The sequence below is a fragment of the Lithobates pipiens genome, unplaced genomic scaffold, assembly GCF_037356315.1.
Source record: "Lithobates pipiens isolate NorthernLeopardFrog02 unplaced genomic scaffold, aLitPip1_a1.2 Scaffold_19, whole genome shotgun sequence".
Lineage (NCBI taxonomy): Eukaryota > Metazoa > Chordata > Amphibia > Anura > Ranidae > Lithobates > Lithobates pipiens.
The window spans coordinates 359,307,741-359,327,987 of NW_027507764.1; the positions used below are offsets into that span (position 1 = coordinate 359,307,741).

General features: G+C 41.5%; 1 protein-coding gene and 1 non-coding gene across 4 annotated transcripts in view; both read right to left on the bottom strand.

Annotated features, from left to right (window-relative positions):
* The window catches only part of DTNBP1 (dystrobrevin binding protein 1), a 229,747-nt gene that overhangs the window by 166,745 nt on the left and 42,755 nt on the right, over positions 1-20,247 (bottom strand). For all 3 annotated transcript variants that reach the window (XM_077492227.1, XM_077492226.1, XM_077492228.1), the window contains exon 6: positions 787-919. In XM_077492227.1, coding sequence (XP_077348353.1) covers positions 787-919 — 133 coding nt within the window. The remainder of the gene's footprint in view (positions 1-786; positions 920-20,247) is intronic.
* On the bottom strand, positions 1,414-1,520 carry LOC143999839 (U6 spliceosomal RNA). The gene has a single exon (XR_013278161.1). It is a non-coding gene; the product is annotated as a U6 spliceosomal RNA (small nuclear RNA).

The following is a 20,247-nucleotide window of genomic DNA, read 5'->3' on the forward strand; positions in this document are numbered from 1 at the left end:
CACACCACATGTGCGGTCTGCTAGTTGCTCCGCTCCAGTCAGGACCCAGCTCACCTTCCTGCTGCTCCACGCTGCACACCAAATGTGACGTCTGCACCAGACACTTCCAGAATATATACACATTAACCGGTAGTGACTGCTTATGACGTCTTTCCAGTTTGCTTGTTAATGTGCATCCTGGGATATTTCATACCTGCAATACCTACAAAACAAAAGCAAAGCTGAAGCTCCATAAAAGCCTCTCAAAAAGCTGCAGGCGTTGTAAGCCAGATTTGTACTAGACTACTTCTTCTACTATGTAGGCTTTGAAGACACTTTGAAGCACCAAGAAAGTAACATGGTTTATAATTTTGGAAGCAAAGAAAACACAACACATTAACAGGACTGTAAGCTCCCCATTTTATTTAGTCACTGGTGCTTTGATTGAATATATAAGAGTACAGTGCTTATATAAATATTTAGTTACAGTGAGGATTTGGAATATTTACCCTTAGTGCTAGCAGCTACCATCTTTCTACTGTAAAGTGACTTTACAGACCTGTAGATGTTTTGACTGGCATTCAGAGTGCTTTTGAAGCAAGTGTAAATGAGCCCTCAGTAAAAAAAAATCTCTGTGGGCTGCCTGTTTGTGGGAGAAGACTACAACACTAGACATTAGAAACTAGACAAGATACTAAAACTTGAATAAAAAAAGCAGGAAAGATAGAATTGGTGCCAACACTTGTCACAATGACTTATAGACACATCTTGACCATCTACAGTCTGGTCATGACACAAAACACTAACCTTTTCTTCTTCTTGTAGTTCTCTAGTTGCACATACTGTATGTGTTGACACCTCTGAAACTCGCACTGTTCACACAGGTCCTCCAGTTCTGACAGACATTCCTCTACATCTCCAAAACTTTGTTCTAGCAAAGCTGTTCCAAACAGTGGCAGAAATACACAAATTACAAAGACATCCAGGATAAAAAAAAATCTTTTCATTCTAAATAATGAATGTTGAAAAGAATCAATAAAATATGGATAAATAAACTTGCTCACATTAAAATGTATCCACATTGTACTTTAAATAAAAAGGTAGGTGTAAACTGTCATTTGGAATTTTCCCAAGCCCTGCTTGCATTTGTACACAGGACTACTTACTCACCTGAACCCTTGTTGTCCACTGAGCTGAAGGCTGCAGTCCCATTATGTCAACCATTCATTTGTTTATTACTGAAAATCCCAAAACAATTGTATACAGTTTTAATTTTTATGAAATTATATGGCTTTTGTAATTAAAATTTTTAAAAATCAAGTTTTAGTTTGAGAGCTTTGATCAGTATTTTGACAGTAAGGGAGTAAAAAAAAAATATATATATATATATATATATATATATATATATATATATATATATATATATATATATATATATATATATATATATTCATGAATATGCTTGCCGTCCTTGCACAGGCACTTAGCTACATTTTTTTGTATCATTGCAATTTTATTATATGTGTTGCCAAAGTAAGCACTTGTTTCTCATTTAAATGAAGAGGTAGTGTTTATCCTGAATGCTTCCTAGATGGACTTATCCTTTATCCCTGTGGCACTACAAGTGTCAGCAAGATGACTACCAGCAATGGTGTCTTTATACAGTGTTCATTTAACTCCTTCTGTATTGCAGTGTCCCTGTTTCCTGCAAATGGGCAAAACCCCTGTCACCAAATCCTGCGGTCAATACTACAGCTGCATGTATCTGGCTAAAATGAGAATCACATTTTTTTTTGCTTAGAACGAAGATCACAATTCTCTCATGATTCTCGCGGCGTAACATCTTTCACATTATACAAAAAAAAAAATGGGCTAACTTTACGGTTTAGATTTTTTTTATTTATTTTTTTAAAAAAGACTGAATTGCATTTTCTCACCAAAAAATTGCGTTTGAAAGGCCGCTGCGCTAATACAGTACGACATAAAATATTGCAACAATTGCCATTTTATTCCCCAGGGTCTCTGCTAAAAAAAAAAAATATTTGGGGGATCCAAGTTTTTATTTTCTAGCAATACAGAATTTAACTTTGTAAGAAACAAGTGTCAGAAAAAGGTTTAGTCTTTAAGTGGTTAAACTGACTTCACCTACACACCAAAGTTCATTTCTTTGATCTAAGAACTAAAAGTTACAATGCTTCTAGTTATTTACCCAGTACAGACAATGTTGCGAAAAACTTGGCAGGCTGCCTGTTTTTTTTCTTTTGACAGCTGAGTGAGCAGAGAACTCTATACACTTGTTACATTAATGAATTGGGAAATTCTGCATAGAGATCGTGAGAGGCGTTGAATCGAGATCACGTTTTTTTTTAACGATCAGGCTGCTCTAGTCAAGGCTCAAATGAAACGTCCTGAAACAGCAGGCTCTCCTGGTGACCAGACTGGTCACCCCACAATGGAGCGCTTCACTGTCGGTACAGACGCTCCTGGAATCCCCCTCTCTTAGGCTGGTTGTCCCAACTAGTGGCCGAGGCCTAAAAATTGTGCTGTGAGATTACCCGAGAGACATCTCTCCATCAGGTCTGATCTCTTCCTCTACCTCGTGCTGACTGAATGCTCCTCAAGGAATCAAAATTGAGTCTCTCCTTTCCTCCCAGAGCATGCAGGGATTTGTAGTCCTGCCTCTTTAAAAGTCAGTGAGGTGGCACTGTGCTGAGACTTCATATTCCAGAGTCCTTTGCAGCTGCTTTCTGCAGCTTAGTACAGTCCCTTTGATTGGCTGCTGTAACTGTGCCTTTAATTGGCTCCTCTCCTGCCAAAAGAAATACATGGGAAGAAGGCTGAGAGTGGACAGATGCCTGTGTTAACATGCAGAGAAAAGAGAAGGAACCCCACTCTCAGAAACTGAAAGGCAGCTCTCCCTCTATGAAAATCTTGTGTACTCCCAACAGCCAGCTTGGCGGGGTCGCAGGAGAATTGAGACATCCACTACACAGATATACAGAAAATTTGGAAGCACATGCTTACAGTGCTCTGAAAAAGGTGCATTGAGCTGCCATTCAGAATGAATAGCACCATAGATAACCAATGTACGCTACCACAACACAATGGTATGAACAACCCTAAAAGATATATCTCTTCTTTAAATGGCACTTATGCTACTAGAAAATCATAAAAAAAAAAAAAAAAAAAAAAAAAAAAAAAACACACATTTACAGTATTTATCAGCGTATAACACGCACCCTTTTCCCCTGAAAACAGAGGACAAAACAGTGCCTGCATGTTATATGCCGATACTATGTTTTACCAACAGGGGGCGGGGATCGGGCGGTTCATCCCAGGAGCCACCCATTGGGGAGAGTGTCAGGCCGGCCGCCCAGCCTCTCCTGGCCCTGGGACAGTGCTGCCTGCATAGTCTAAAGTTGATAAAAAAAAAATCACTTGCCAGCCCCTTCCTCCTACACCACTCCCCCTGTGTCAGTGTCATTATAAAACAAAGCTTGTTAAATATATCTCAATGGCTCCTTTTTTCTGTCTGTTCTCCTACTCCCGCTTCTCCTCCTCCTAGCTTTAGATTGGAGGAGGAGAGCAGTCACACTACCATCTATGTAACAGTCATGTGACCAGGTCAGTGGAAAAAAACTCAGCTATTGAGGGTATATGGAAGCTTCATTTTACAATATCAGTGACACAGTAGGAGCAGTGTGGAAGGGGCTGGCAGTGATTTTTTTCTTAACTGGGGGTCTCCTGGGAGTGCAGGGGGAGGGGGCTATATTTATGATTTCTTGCCATTTTTCAGAGAACCCCTGATGAAGTCACGTGATTGACGTAACGCGTAGGGAGTGGCCGTGACGCAATGCCGGAAGTGACGCAAGACTGGCGGAAGACGCCAGGACACCATTTTCTGTGTGCGCCATTTAACTTTTTTCAAATGTGAGAGTCTGATTCGTATTTTAATAAACGAAACCGCTCGTTTTTACTAAAATATTACACTATTGGAGCCTTTTCCTTATGTAACGTTATTGAGTGGCATATATTCGTGGAGATCTCTACCTATACCACAATACAGTTACTACAGGAATGAATGGCCCCCTGGTGGCCCGGTGTGGATATCCATAATTTGGGAGATATTTACAGCTGAAGACCCCCTGGTGGTAAAAGAGAACGGAGGCTACTTATTATATTTGATGTGCCTTTTTATCAAGAAGTGGAGGTGAGAGTTCTGAGAGCCCATATCTTTTCTTGCTATACGAATACGTTTTTAATTGCTATTCCTCTGAGTTGAATCTATCTGAATATCTCTGGTGCTGTTGAATTATATTTAAAGACTTGCTATATGGACTAAATCTGGAGATCACTTTCTAAATATTTATTTTAAGCACATAGCACTTTTTATTATTACACACTGTATTTGCGCAGGACCAATATTGATTTGATTTTATACCGTTTGGTATTATGCGAATACTACTAGGTCCAGCTGAAGCTATTAGCACTTTAATTGCTATTTGCACGTGTGCACTTATCAGTGACACTTGTTTGGTGGAATTTAATTTATTTATTGTATCATTACTTTACTCATATATATTCTTTGTGTATGAGGTTTATCATTTAACTTGTTTCCTATGGGACATGTTCACATCTATGCTTTTTTCAGTCACTTCATATTTGGAAAGGGTCAAGGACTTTTTCAATGCAAACTGTTTTTTTTTGGTTCAATAGACTTCAATGGAGAAGCTGCAGAAAAGCATGTAGTGCGTTTTTGCAGCAATTTGCGTTTTTTAATCTGCCCAACAACAAATTGGCCCAAAAAGAAAAAAAACAAAACAAAAAATGCAGCAAAATCGCATATGCAAAACGCACAGCAGAAAGGGAATAAAAGCAAACTGCTTACATGTGACCCGAGCCTTATGCTGGCCATACACGTTAGGGATGCACCGAAATTTCGGCCGCCGAAACATATCGTCCGAAAATGGCCTTTTCGGCATTTTGCCGAAAGAGAATTCTTGCCGATAATGGCGCCGAAAATCGCACATGCGCAGTGGGAGAAACTCCGGATGACGTCACTCGTTCTGTGGGAGGCTTGCACGTTCCTCGCGGATAAGATGCCTCACTCGTTAGCACGTTCCCTGCTGAGGCGCTGGCACCTTCCCAGTGGACGCTCCTCGTGCTTGTGAGACGCTGCTGGGACCCGAGAGACGGCTTCATAGAGGGCTGCACATAGCATACTGAAGTACAAGAGTGGGCACTGTCCCTCCTTGATGGCTACCATTACTACTATTTGCCGGTGAGCAATGCATTGCCTTTTTGCCTTAAACTGACAAACAATCCAACTAATTTTATTTTACTATACTACTGAAACTGTCATAGCAGTCAAACAACATGTATTACTTAAGCCTTTGTGCCTTTTGTGCCATGCAGTATGGTATTAAATATATGTCTGTCTGCACTGCAGTACATCTAACTAGTAGCAAAAATATTATTATTATATATAAAACTGATTTGAAATGGAATGGCATGCTATTTATTCTGTAGTACTAGTATACTATAAAATTAAATGTATGCCCTTGTTGTCATTGAATTTGTCATTTTGGTATAGTATAGCACACTGACATGACAGCAAGCACATGATTTTTTTTAAAACATGACAGTACGCAATATAATGTATATTATATTTAATAACTATATATTATATATTTTATTGTGTACTGTCATGTTTCAACAAATCACGTATAACTTAGTTATATAATACTACGCTGACAAATGCAATGACAACAAGCGCATGAAGTTATAGTATATTATACTACAGAATAGCAAAAAAAAATTAAATATAGCATGCAATTGCAATTTGGTACAAGTCAGATGTACTGCAGTGCAGACCTATAACTACCTTGCATGGTAAGAGCTGCAGCGTTTAAAAAAAATAAAAATAAATGATAGTTTGTTATTTTTTAAAGCTGCCTCCTGGGGTTTAGCTTTTAAATTGATTTCGTCCTTTCTTTTTTTTCCCCTCAGATTTCACTCCCACTATAGATCATTCTATGCTATTATTCTGAGCTACCAGCAGTGTGGAAATATTTTAAAGTTTCTGATAAAGACCCCAAATTTGCAATCTGTAGTCTTTGTTCAGCAGAAATTTCAAGAGGGGGTACAGTGCCAAGGCATTTTTCAACAACAGGTTTGATACACCACCTGAAAACACGACATCCAGTTCTGCATTCAGATTACAAGAAAACAGTGGCACTTCCAAAAAGTGACTCAGGCTCAACACCATCTGTGGCCACGGTCTTTAACCACTTGCCGACCGCCGCACGACGATATACGTCGGCAGAATGGCACGGGCAGGCATAAGGGCGTATATATAAGTCCCTGCCTTCCCGCGGCTGGGGGGCCCGATCGGTGCCTGCGGCATTCGTTCGGGAGCGATCCCGGACGAGGGGACGGCCATTCATTCATGGCCACCCCCTCGCGATCGCTCCCGACGAATGGAAATCCTCCGTGACATCACTTCCTCTCCTGTAATGTAAACACAGGAGAGGAAGTGATGTATTCTCTCCTCCGTGTCGGTATTTTTCGTTCCGGCACCGAGGAGAGAGCATCGGTGAGTTGCACCAACACACCACACATACAGTAGAGCATGCCAGGCACACTCACACCCCCCCTTTACCCCCCCAATTACCCCTGCCCCCCCAGTCACAGTGACACCAATTGCATTTTTTATTTTTTTTGCATTGGTGTCATTTGTGACTGTAATAACTGTTAGGGCAGTTAGGGTTAGCCCCCTTTAGTTCTAATGTACCCCCCTAACCCCCCCAATAAAGGTTTAACCCCGTGATCACCCCCCGTCGCCAGTGTCACTAAGGCTGGGTTCACATTGCAGCGGTTTATGAGAACGGATGTGATTCGCACCGCACTGCAAATCACATCCGATCTCTGTGCGATTCGAGTTCAGCCATACAGATAGTATGGCTGAATTCGCATCACACCCGCCGCAAATTCGCACGGGACCCTTTTTTTGGTCCGCAGCAGAATCGGATCGCATGGGTGTTCACACCATGCGATCCGAGTTTGCAGATTGCACTGCGATATGCGAACTGATCTGGGGGTGTCATTAACATTTCACTGACACTCCCAGCAGTTCGCATAGGGCAGTGTGAACTGCCGCCGGGAGGCATGCGATGCGGGAACCCGCCGCGGATTCGTGGCGTTCCCGCATCGCTCCAGTGTGAACCCAGCCTAATAAGCGGTCATTTTTCTGATCGCTGTATTAGTGTCACAGGTGACGCTAGTTAGGCAGGTAGGTATTTAGGTTCGCCGCAACTTTTTATAGCGCCAGGGACACCCATATACTACTACCCCTGATTGCCCCCTAGTTAACCCTTTCACCAGTGATCACCATATAACTGTTACAGGTGACGCTGGTTGGTTAGTTATTTTTTTATAGTTTCAGGGCACCCGCCATTTATTACCTAATAAAGGTTTAACCCCTTGATCACCCGGCGGGTGTCATTTGTGACTGTAATAACTGTTAGGGCAGTTAGGGTTAGCCCCCTTTAGTTCTAAGGTACCCCCCTAACCCCCCCAATAAAGGTTTAACCCCGTGATCACCCCCCGTCGCCAGTGTCACTAAGGCTGGGTTCACATTGCAGCGGTTTGAGAACGGATGTGATTCGCACCGCACTGCAGTGCAAATCACATCCGATCTCTGTGCGATTCGAGTTCAGCCATACAGATAGTATGGCTGAATTCGTGTCGCACCCGCCGCACCCGCCGCAAACTCGCACGGGACCCTTTTTTTGGTCCGCAGCAGAATCGGATCGCATGGGCGTTCACACCATGCGATCCGAGTTTGCAGATCGCACTGCGATATGCGAACTGATCTGGGGGTGTCATTAACATTTCACTGACACTCCCAGCAGTTCGCATAGGGCAGTGTGAACTGCCGCCGGGAGGCATGCGATGCGGGAACCCGCCGCGGATTTGTGGCGTTCCTGCATCGCTCCAGTGTGAACCCAGCCTAATAAGCGATCATTTTTCTGATCGCTGTATTAGTGTCACAGGTGACGCTAGTTAGGCAGGTAGGTATTTAGGTTCGCCGCAGCTTTTTATAGCGCCAGGGACCCCCATATACTACCGCATAAAGCCCCCTGATTGCCCCCTAGTTAACCCTTTCACCAGTGATCACCATATAACGGTTACAGGTGACGCTGGTTGGTTAGTTATTTTTTTATAGTTTCAGGGCACCCGCCATTTATTACCTAGTCTCACTAGTGTACCCCTAAATTTAGGGGTGTCTACTTTCCAAAATGGGGTCATTTGGGGGGGGTTTGTGCCATCTTGGCATTTTATGGCCTTCAAAACTGTAACGCCCTTAGAAAGCCTGAAGGCGGTGCTTGGTTTTCGGGGCCCCGTATGCGGCTAGGCTCCCAAAAAGTCCCACATATGTGGTATCCCCGTACTCAGGAGAAGCAGCAGAATTTATTTTGGGGTGTCATTTCACATATGCCCATGGCATGCGTGAGCAATATATCATTTAGTGACAACTTTGTGAAAAAAATAAATAAAATAAAAAGTTTGTAATTTTCCCGCAACTTGGGGCAAAATATAAAATATTCCATGGACTCAACATGCCTCTCAGCAAATAGCTTGGGGTGTCTACTTTCTAAAATGGGGTCATTTGTGGGGGTTTTGTGCCATCTTGGCATTTTATGGCCTTCAAAACTGTAATAGGTAGTGAGGAGTGAAGTCAAATATTTACGCCCTTAGAAAACCTGAAGGCGGTTCTTGGCTTTCGGGGCCCCGTACGCGGCTAGGCTCCCAAAAAATCCCACACGTGTGGTATCCCCGTACTCAGGAGAAGCAGAATTTATTTTGGGGTGTCATTTCACATATGCCCATAGCATGTGTGAGCAATATATCATTTAGTGACAACTTTGTGTAAAAAAAAAAAAAAAAAAAAAAAAAATTTTTTTGTCATTATTCAATCGCTTGAGGCAAAAAAATAAAATATTCAATGGGCTCAACATGCCACTTATCAATTTCCTTAGGGGGTCTACTTTCCAAAATGGGGTCATTTGGGGGGGTTTTGTACTGCCCTGCCATTTTAGCACCTCAAGAAATGATAGGCAGTCGTAAACTAAAAGCTGCGTAAATTCCAGAAAACGTACCTTAGTTTGTAGATGTGACAACTTTTGCGCAAACCAATAAATATACAGTTATTGACTTTTTTTTTTACCAAAGACATGTGGCTGAATACATTTTGGCCTAAATGTATGACTAAAATTGAGTTTATTGGATTTTTCTAATAACAAAAAGTAGAAAATATCATTTCTTTTCAAAATTTGCGGTCTTTTTCCATTTATATCGCAAAAAATAAAAATCGCAGAGGCAATAAAATACCATCAAAAGAAAGCTCTATTTGTGGGAAGAAAAGGACGCAAATTTTGTTTGGGTACAACATTGCATGACCGCGCAATTACCAGTTAAAGCAACGCAGTGCCAAATTGTAAAAAGACCTCTGGTCATTTACCAGCAAAATGGTCCGGTCTGAAAGTGGTTAAAAAGGTTAAAAAATTTGCAAGTGACAGTCCCAAAGCTCGTGCCATAACAGATAAAATTATGGAATTCATTGCATTAGACGACCAGCCATTCTCTGTTGTGGAGGACATTGGATTCCGTAAGCTCATGCAACATATTGAGCCACGTTACTCACTACCAAGCAGACGCTACTTTGCAGATACCTGTCTACCTGAATTGTTTTGCAGTGTTAGAAAACACGTTCAAGAGCTCATGACTACCGACATCATAGCAATCAGTTTTACTACCGACATTTGGAGTTCAGACGTCAGTCCAACGAGCATGCTTAGCCTGAAAGTGCAGTGGATAGATCACAAATTTCAATTGCAAAACATCCTACTTAACGCACGTGAGTTTGTTGGATCACATACTGCAGCAGCAATAGCTGACACTTTAAAATCCATGCTTGATACTTGGCACATTGAGAAGTCTAAAGTGCATTTGATTGTCCGAGATAATGCGCGGAACATGGCAAAGGCAATGGAGGACAGTGAACTTAAAAGCATACCGTGTATGGCACACACGCTACAATTGGCTGTGAATGAAGGATTGCTGAGTCAGCCCACCATATATGATATTGTATCAAAAGGAAGAAAAATTGTGGGTCACTTTAAGCATTCTCCGCTTGCTTATTCCAGATTACAAGCTTTACAGATACAGTTTGGAATGCCACCAAAACGACTGCAGCAAGATGTAGCCACTGGTTGGAACAGCACCTACTATATGCTGCAAAGTCTTTTTAAACAAAAGCATGTTTTAGCTCCATACATTGCAGATTACAAGCTGCCGGCAACACTGAGTGCACATCAGTGGATGTTAGTTGAAAAATAGTTTGTCTCTTCCATCTCCATTTGAACAGTTAACAAAAGAAATAAGCTCAACTAATGCTTCCATTTCTGAAGTTATTCCCTTGATTGCCACACTGAAGTGTGCTAGGAAAAGAGATCGAAACAGACCATGGCGTAAAAACGACTAAAACCACTCTACTGAAGGTGGCTACCAACCGGTTTCAAGACACCGAGTCCAACCCTCTGTACTGCATTGCAACAGTTCTAGATCCTCGATTTAAAGAGCATTATTTTAATGTTGAGAAAAAGTAGCGTGCACGGGAAATGATACAGGCATAAATGGAGGTGGTGGAAGCATCCAGTGAAGGAGTTTTGAGGTGTAGCACAGAGGAAAGTGAGAAGAAATGCTTGCATACAAGTGAAGAGGAACACCCTCCCTCCATATCTGATATGTTTGAAGAAATTTTACATGAACGCACCCCGGTCCACAGCAGTGCCACAACAAGTGTAGCTACCCAACAGCTGGACATTTATTTAGCTAAACAGCCTATCGCCAGAAGTGACAATCCCCTTGCGTACTGGCGCATCAACAAACAACGTTTTCCTTTGCTTGCACAGATTGCACGCAGATATTTATCTGCCCCAAGCACCAGTACAGAGAGTAAGAGACTATTCAGTCTAGCATCTCATATTCTTGACGAGAAGAGAAACAGTCTCTCCTATAAGAAAGCGGAGCAACTTTTGTTCTTAAAGCAAAATCTGCCACTTTTACTGAAATAGATTCATAAATCCGTAGCATAGACCAATTCATTTACCATGTTGTTGAACATAGTAAATGAATTGCCATTGGACTGTTCTATTGGACAATTGGAACATACAACATAGTATGACTGACTACCAGTATGTTCCAATTGTCTAGTTGTGCCATACTGCCATTATTAGTTGGTTGTTCATTGTAGTAGTTCTACAGTTTTTTGCACTTCTTCAATTTAAGAGATCTCCAGTTTTAGTACTGTACACACACATCATACATGTTTGTTGCTGTTGGGCCAAACTATGTCTCTCCCTAAGCTTTCAGCCCACTGCATGTGCAAAACTGTATGTTCTGCATCTGTGGCTGTCTACATATTCCAGTACTATACACTATACCACACTGTGTTCCAGATATGGGCAGAGACTTCCAGAAATAGACTAGTCTACATTGCTTGCTGTGATTGCCTGAGCACCGCTGCTGTAGACCAGACTGTATTTCCGGATGTCTCCGCTCATGCCCGGGGTCCGGAACACAGTGCGGTCTACTGTATGACTATGTATGTAACCCGCAGCTACATACATACACTTTTATCGCACATGCAGCCGCTGACACCTTAGTGAGAGAGAACTGAATTACTACTAGTTCTGATTTAAGTTGAAAATTAATAAAGTCTAAGACTTTAAGTCTTCTTAGACTTAGTCTTAGTCATTTTATTTTTATATTATTTTATTTTATATTTTGTTGTTATGGTTCAATGTGCACTGACTGCAGTCTACACTGTAGGATATGCCAGGGATCCTCAAACTACGGCCCTCCAGCTGTTGCGAAACTACACATCCCATGAGGCATTGTAAAACTCTGACATTCACAGACACGACTAGGTATGATGGGAATTGTAGTTCCTGAACAACTGGAGGGCCATAGTTTGAAGACCCAAGGGATATGCTGTAGTAACTTATAATTTAGTATTTTATTTGATTTTATGATTTTATCTTCTGTGTCCACTGTCCAATTTATTTGGGTTGCTTTATTAAAGTACTGTTATTTTACATTACTGGACTATTCTTTTATTCATAAAATTAATGATTCAGTTGAATATGAATACTATAATGAATAATACTATAAGAAAATTTTATATAAATCATTTTTTTTTTAAATATATAAAAAAAGCAATTTTTGGTGCCGTTTCTGTATCGGTTTTCGGCCTAGTGTATTTTTCCATTTTCGGTATCGGTTTCGGCACCAAAAAAAAAAACAAACAAAAACATTCGGTGCATCCCTAATACACGTATCTATTTTCGGACAAGAATATTCATATGAAAAATCTTTGTAAATTCGCTGAAAGAATGTAATTTCAAAATTACATTTGCTTTTAACATTCAGTTTTAAAATGAATGTAATTTCTAAACGAAAACCACATATATTGTCTGAAAATTCTTCAGTTCTTAAAATGGCATATTTTTTTGAAGGAAGACATTGTTTTTGTATGGCCAGCGTATTTTACAGTTCTGTCTGAAAATTGGCAAAACAGTCTAATTTTTTTTCCCTTTAAATAAAAAAATTTGATCTGAGTCTGATGATATTTACCAGATTCAACCTAATAGTATATCTAATAGTATATCTCGTGTCTGTTATTCTCAGAGTGGATTAGAGATTTTGCTCCCTAACCATATAGGTTATTTCTATTTACCACTGCATATAGATATCCATTTACATTCCTGGCACGTGCCGGAAATGTAACTCCTATTGGTTGTGCTCTTACCCAAACTGTCAAACCATCCAATGGCTGGTGTCATAACTGATCACATGTGCAGCACTATGGCAGTTGTAGATTAAACAGAGGCTGAAAATGATGGGGGGGGGGGGGGGGGGGGGGAGTTACTTACACTTTAAGATTAAATTGACTTTTTTTAAACTTTACATATTAACTAAATTATACACCACTTTTTTTTTTCGAAACAATAAATCGCCAAACTAATCGATTACGAAAATAATTGTTAGTTGCAGCCCTAGATCATTTGTATGCTCCCATAGCAAAAAGACCCATTAAGATAAAGCAGTATATGCTTGTCAAAAATCCTGGCTGAACACAGATTTAAAATGAAGATCTGAACAAAAGGTGTTATGCTAGCTATGTGTCCTCCTCCTCCCGCTATGCCACACTTGACCTGTATGTAATAATTATAGAAGATCTGGGGTATAAGTACGAATTCAGGATAACAATAAGCACAGGCAATGAAACAAAATCCTCCTCTAAGGCAGAGTGAAAGCATGTCATAGCAATCTACAAGATTTATTAATCCAACCAAAACAGAACATACACTGAAACAACTCATGGAAATGAGCATCACACAGACTGCCCACGCAACAGCACACATAAATTAAGCAAATGAACGTACAGAAAGGAAACACAGACGACAGAAGAATAACACCATGAATACCTCTGTAATAGTAAGCAATGCATGCAAAACCTCCATTACTGTAAAAAAAATAAAAAAAAATAAAGCCTTTACACAAATTGCATTTTACGGTATGAGAGCAACATGTAGGCCCTAATCTGCTACTACCAACTGTCCAGTCCACGGTTTGCTATAGGTCTAGGTCAAAGCATTGGTGTATTCATTAAATTGAATATTTCGCCTGTCATTCTCTAAGGACAGCTGGGAAACGGGCAGTGTGAATCATGCCCAAGAATTGCTTGTAAGAGTAAGCCATTGCTGGCATACTGTAGAGCTCTTTTGTATTGTTTGCGTTAAGCTCAGCTATAAACAACCAATTGGAAGGAGTGACAAATTTTTTTATAGTAAACTTGTGCTTATCCATTTCCTCAATTGTCCCGCCACTTCATTTACTCATGTAAACAAAGAGGAAATGCCCTGTGTAAGCACTACGTCACCCTTAGGGCTCATGCACATCTGAGCCTAGGGCCATACAATGTAAAATTCTGGCCTATGTCCCCACCCGGGAACCACAGGTGCTGGGTATAGAGCCGCCCATAGAAATCAATGGCTGTTGTCTTCAATAGGTGGCTGTAGGTACCCAAAAAAGACAACAGTCATGACATATAGTTAGGGAAGCCATTTCCCCCTACATGGGAGAGGAAAAAAACAATAAAGAATAAAAACCAATCATACTATAGGTTCAACTTTTTTTTAAAAGGACACGTAAAGCGAAACTTCACCCAAAAGGGTAAGTTACACTTGTATGCATCCACCCCCCTCCACTGCCCCACTTGGGGTCAAATAGGCCGTGGCCCCCCTCCCTTCCCCACAGCCTTCTGGGACATATAACAGGCCCCAGAAGTCTACGGGGCCATTCATAAAGTGCAGCGGGAAACCGGCTGTGAAGCCACAAAGCTTCAAGGAGTTGTAAAGTCTCACTGTTTTTCAACTTAATGCATTCTATGCTTTAACCACTTGATGCCCATACTACGTCTATTGATGTCATGGGCTTTCGGTGGTTATATCTGAATGATGCCTGAGGCCACAGACATCATTCAGATATCGGCGCTTTCAGCCGGCGATTCCCTGCGTTATAAGAAAGATCATAGCGGCTGTTCCGCCGCTTGATCGTTCTTACGGGCGGCAGGAGGGGACGCCCCCCCTCCCGGCGCTTGTACCGACTCACCGCTTCCATCGGTGAGTCGGTCACAGGATCCGCCGGCCACCACAAGTTACCATAAAAATTTCCGGCAGACCAGATCGTCCCAGGAGTCTCTATGATCGTTCGGAGGCCTGGCGCAATGTTATCAAGTCACGCCCGGCCTCGGTATTCAAATTAACGGCGCCGATTTGGCTAGGAAGCCAGGATCGTTTTTTTTTTTTTATTCTTCCCAGCCTAGAGGTGAGATATGGGGTCTTATTGACCCCGTATCTCACTGTAAATATGTCCGATCGTGCCATATTCCTATTACAAGGGATGTTTACATTCCTTGTAATAAAAAATAAATAAAAATGATGACTTTTTTTCCTAAGGGTCAAATTAAAAAAAATAAAATTAACAATAATAAAAAAAAATTTTAAAGCGCCCCTGTCCCTGTGAGCTCGTACACAGAAGTGAACGCATATGTAAGTCCCGCCCACATATGAAAACTGTGTTCAAACCACACATGTGAGGTATCGTCGCGAACGTTAGAGCGAGAGCAATAATTCTAGCGCTACACCTCCTCTGTAACCCAAAACATGTAACCAGTAAAAAAAAATTTAAACGTCGCCTATGGGGATTTTTAAATACCAAAGTTTGGCACCATTCCACGAGCGCGTGCAATTTTGAAGCGTGACATGTTGGGTATCGGCGTATTTACTCGGCGTATCCTCCTCTTTCACATTATGCAAAAAAATTGGGCTAACTTTACTGTTTTTTTTGTTTTGTTTTTTAAGCATGAAACTGTTTTTTTTCTGAAAAAAACGTGTTCGAAAAATTGCTGCGCAAATACCGTGCGAGATAAAAAGTTGCAACGACCGCCATTGTATTCTCTAGGGTCTTTACTAAAAAAAACATATATAATGTTTGGGGGTTCTATGTAATTTTCTAGCAAAAAAATTAGGAATTTTACATGTAGGAGAGAAATGTCAGAATTGGCCTGTGCGCGAAGTGGTTAAGGTGCAAAACCTTCCGTGCTGCAGCAGACCCCAGAGCCCCCCCCCCCCCTTTTACTTACTTGAATCTTTCCAGCGACAGGGACGAGCACAGCAGCTCCAGCCTCTGTCTCGGGTCCTCATTGGATAGATTGATAGCAGAAGCCATTGGCTCCCGCTGCTGTCAATCAAATCCAGTGACACGAAAGCCAGGGCGGCGCCGAGCCCTACTGTCTGTGTCAATGGACGCAGCAGCAGGACTCGGGAGCACGTCTGCACGAGTGCCCCCATGGAAAGAAGCTCTCCAAGGGGGCACTCGAGAAGAGGAGCCAGGAGCGCCACTGAGGGACCCCAGAGGAGGGAGGGAGGATCAGGGCCACTCTATGCAAAACTCTTGCACAGAGGTGGCAAGTATGACAGGTTTTTTTTTTTTTTTTTTTTTTTTTTATTATGAACCTTTAGAATCACTTTCACTGCTGATTTCCCTTACTTGAGATGCCGGTGCTTGCACCAAAAGCCGATTGAAGATTTGGCTCGGATGAGGACATCGTTGGATCCCTGGACAGATAATTGTCCTTATATTAAAAGTCAGTAGCTACAGTATTTGTAGCTGCTGACTTAATTTTTTCTGGGGGTGGGGGGGGTGGAGTCTGGGGCTCCTCTTTAAGAAGTTAGAGACATGCTGACTGGAGTCCTTTAAAACGATATAAGTATGCTCATATGTAATGAACATTATCAACACATCATTGAATGCATTTAATAAAGGTTTAGCATAGACTTCCTGGCGGGCTCTGCACGTGGGCTGTGCCAACACACCTGAGCTCAGCCTTAGTCCTAGTATGTACTTGTGTGCATGGTAGACAAAGACTATAAGATTGTAAGCTCCTTGAGGGCAAGGACTGATGTGAATGTACAAAATGTAACGTGCTGTGCACATTGTTGGCACTATATAAATACCTATAATAAATAACATTTATTGTAGTCTTGGGGCTGCAAAAAAAAATGCTTCATCAAGGCAGTAGTTACTACTTTCTTGATGAAGGGGTCCTTTGCAAACCTGGCATGGTGTAAATGAGCCCCAAGAGAGAGAGAAACATTTTTACACACATATGCATTCATACACAGTAAAACCTTGGTTTGAGAGCAAGATAGACCAGCAATTTTTTTTAATACACAAGCAAAGTCTTGATCCAAGAGTAGCGTTCTATCACAAATGAGTATAAAAGCAAAAAGAGGTGCCTCTAAATGTAGCAATATGGTTACATTTAATGAAGGTACAACATTTAGCAACTCGCATGGCTTATGATTAAAACAGGCACATCTAAGCATGCAGGCATTCGGGGTAAAGCTGTCCACATAGACCATCCTCCTCACCGCCATTGTCCCTTCCATGCTACACTCCAAGCCTCGCTTTCAGATCGCTCTACTGCAGAATAGTCTTTACGGTTTACGATTGCAGACTGACAGTGGCGAGATCCGGCAGTGTGGGGGGGGATGGGAGATGGGGCTTTACCCCAGATGCCTGTGCCATGTGCCTCTTATTCATCAACCAAGTGAGTTGCTAATGTTGTACCCTCATTAATTGTAACCATACTGTTACACTTCGAGGTGCCTCTTCTCTTTTATACTCTCTAGCTCCTGATGGATTTTGCTTCTAATCCCCTTGTGATTCACAGCTATAATTTTATACAGTACCAAGATAAGTTGCAAAGTAACATTAATAAGCACTGCACGTTCAATTCATATACCATATATATTATATATATATATATATATATATATACACACACACACATACACACATATATACACACACGCGAATACACCCAAACTGGAATTTATACACACAACTGAATGAGTCAGATGAGTGATCCATCCCCACCTGCTACATATATAATGGGCTGGATGACATTAGAACAGGGGGTCTTCAAACTTTCAAAACAAAGAGCCAGCTTACTGCCCTTCAAACTTTAGGTGGGCCAGACTGTGGCCAGGGAGTATAAAATGTCTTAGCATCAGAGGGAGTAAACAATGTCAAAGGTTTGTTGGTCAGTGGGAGTAAAATTTACTTCACAGGTGTCAGTGAGAGAAATAGTGCCCTATCATTGGTGTCAGCAGGAGAATTCGCTCACTATCTTTGGTGTCAATGGGAGGAATGGTGCTCCAGCGTTGGTGTCAGTGGGAGGAATAGTGCCCCAAGGGCCAGATAAAGGCAAGCAGAAGGCCGCATTCGGGCACATTCAGCCTACAGTGAATGAATTGTATGTATAAAATATATATAAAGCCACCCCAAAGCATTATACATTCTCTATAATGTGCTACAAAAAACAGAAGTGTACATGAACCTTTAGTAAATGTTACAAAAAATAAATAAATAATAAAATAAAAAAACATGACAGTGAGCTTCAAAAAGCAAGTCAGCAGTTCTGCTATAAATGAGATGTAATTTTTGTGGCGCAAACTCAAATATTGATTCCAACAGACATAAGCTGCTCTATTACAACATTAAACAGTTTAGACATTGGAAGGATTAATCCTTGGGGATTAAAAGAAATACTGTATGAGGTATGGAAGCTGGTACGGCTGGTACACAAGAAGACTGATGCTCTTAGAGCGATGTGTTGAGTAGATAGTGCCAGATTAATACAAACGCTTCAGTGTTGTCTTCAGCACAAGAGAAGCCGCAGGGAGAGGGGAAACTTCAACTGTTTATCTCTCAGCAGCTGAGCTTATAGATGTGCAGTGTGTATTTTTTAGCTAACAGCAGCAATTCATAGGAGTCTAAACTCCATGTTAGGAAAGAACATCCTGAGAAATGACAGCCCTGTGCAATTTGGGATTAGGAAAATCTCTGCTGCCCGATGAAAACGCTTTCTCACATTTTCCATTTAATAACTGGAATACATACAAAAAGGAAGACATGCTTGTGCTTTATTTTATATATTGCACCTTGTGCACTAAGAACACATTAAAGAAAAATCACCTGCTGTGCCATATTCACTTAGTACTTAGTCAATAAAATACCTCAATATTTATGCTAATTTCCTAGACAGCTCCAGAGCATTACAGTGGGGGGGTGATCACTCCTAGGTTGGATTACTCTCTAGTCTCTACACTGCAGATCCACATCACAGGCATAGTTTGAGGCAGAAATGAACCAGAGAGATGGTATTTCTAATATGATATGTCAGAGCAGAAAAAAAACACAAACACAGGGTTTGATAAATTGCATACATCAACCATTGCCTATAAAGTTATTAATTATGAAATCCATCTTTAGCTGAAATAATTTATGGATAGGCAACCATAAAATACAACTGAACTGATCTAGCTTGTCTTTTGAAGAAAAAAAAAAAAAAAAAACTTGTTTTTTCCCCAGTATTGATAAAAGTGCTGATGTCAGTGCTTGAAGGAATGAATGGAGAGATCGGTAGTAAGGATGAACACGTCAGTCCTCTGAATTTACCCCAATATTTTTTACTCGGGTCAGCTGCGGATCGGGTTATTCTCCAGAGCAAGCATAAACAAAAAGGGTGGAATGCTGATCAATGCAGACATCAATGCCGTTATATAGATACATTCTCATAAGGGCACTGATGTCACCAGCATCCCACCCCTTTGTTTACATGCGCTGCCGGGAGGGCTGCTGGTTGGCAGACAATTGGAGTAAAAGACAGCACAACTTTGGTGCTCATATAGAGAGGGGTTCGGAGGATGCCCAGGCTAATCTCTAATCAGTAGAAGCACGGTTTAGTTTGCTTACGTCAGCCATACATGGATCGAAATTCGGCCAGTTCTGCAGGGGCCGGACAAATTTTAATCCAAGTATGAGCACTGTGGGCGTACAGAAGTTGATCAACTTCTGTACAACTGCCCTGTTGGATTTTCCTCACTCAGTCAGTGTATTCTCACCTCACTGTTGATGTCTGCCTGGGGGCATCAGCACATATTGGTAGACCTTGACCTTGCCACCTGGTATGCAGAAGTAATCCCGCTGAGAAACACATGGTGTAAGATTGTATCAAAGGAGTTGTTCCACATTTTTTCCCATACTGGTATTCCTAAGGACATTTTAACAGGCTAAAGGAACCCTTTTATGTCAAAAGATAGCCAAGGAGCTGTGACAGTTGTTTAAATATACTCACCTATGCACCTCTGTGCCCTATACCAGTAGGCTGTTAGAAAGGTTCAATAGAACCCTAAAGATATGCTTAAAAAATTGGCCTATTAGAATTGAAAAAGACTGGGACTTCCTGTTTCCATAATGAATGTTTTTGGTAAGGAACGTGTCGCAGTTGTCCAAAGGGTTTCCCATTTGAACTTTTGCACAGTAGACGTCCCTGGGGCCGATTAGATATAGCCCAGGAAACATGGGACCAAGAGGCCCACTTAACCTCCCTGGCGGTATTCCTGAGTCTGGCTCGGGGTGGAATTTCAGAACCAAAAGCGGTAACCCTGAGCCAGACTTGGGATCACATTGCAGGATCCAGGAAGAATGTGCTTACCTTATCCCCTGGATCCAGCGATGTCCCTCTGCTGTGTGAGCGGCTCGTCTCCACAGAGCTCCATTCCCTGTGAG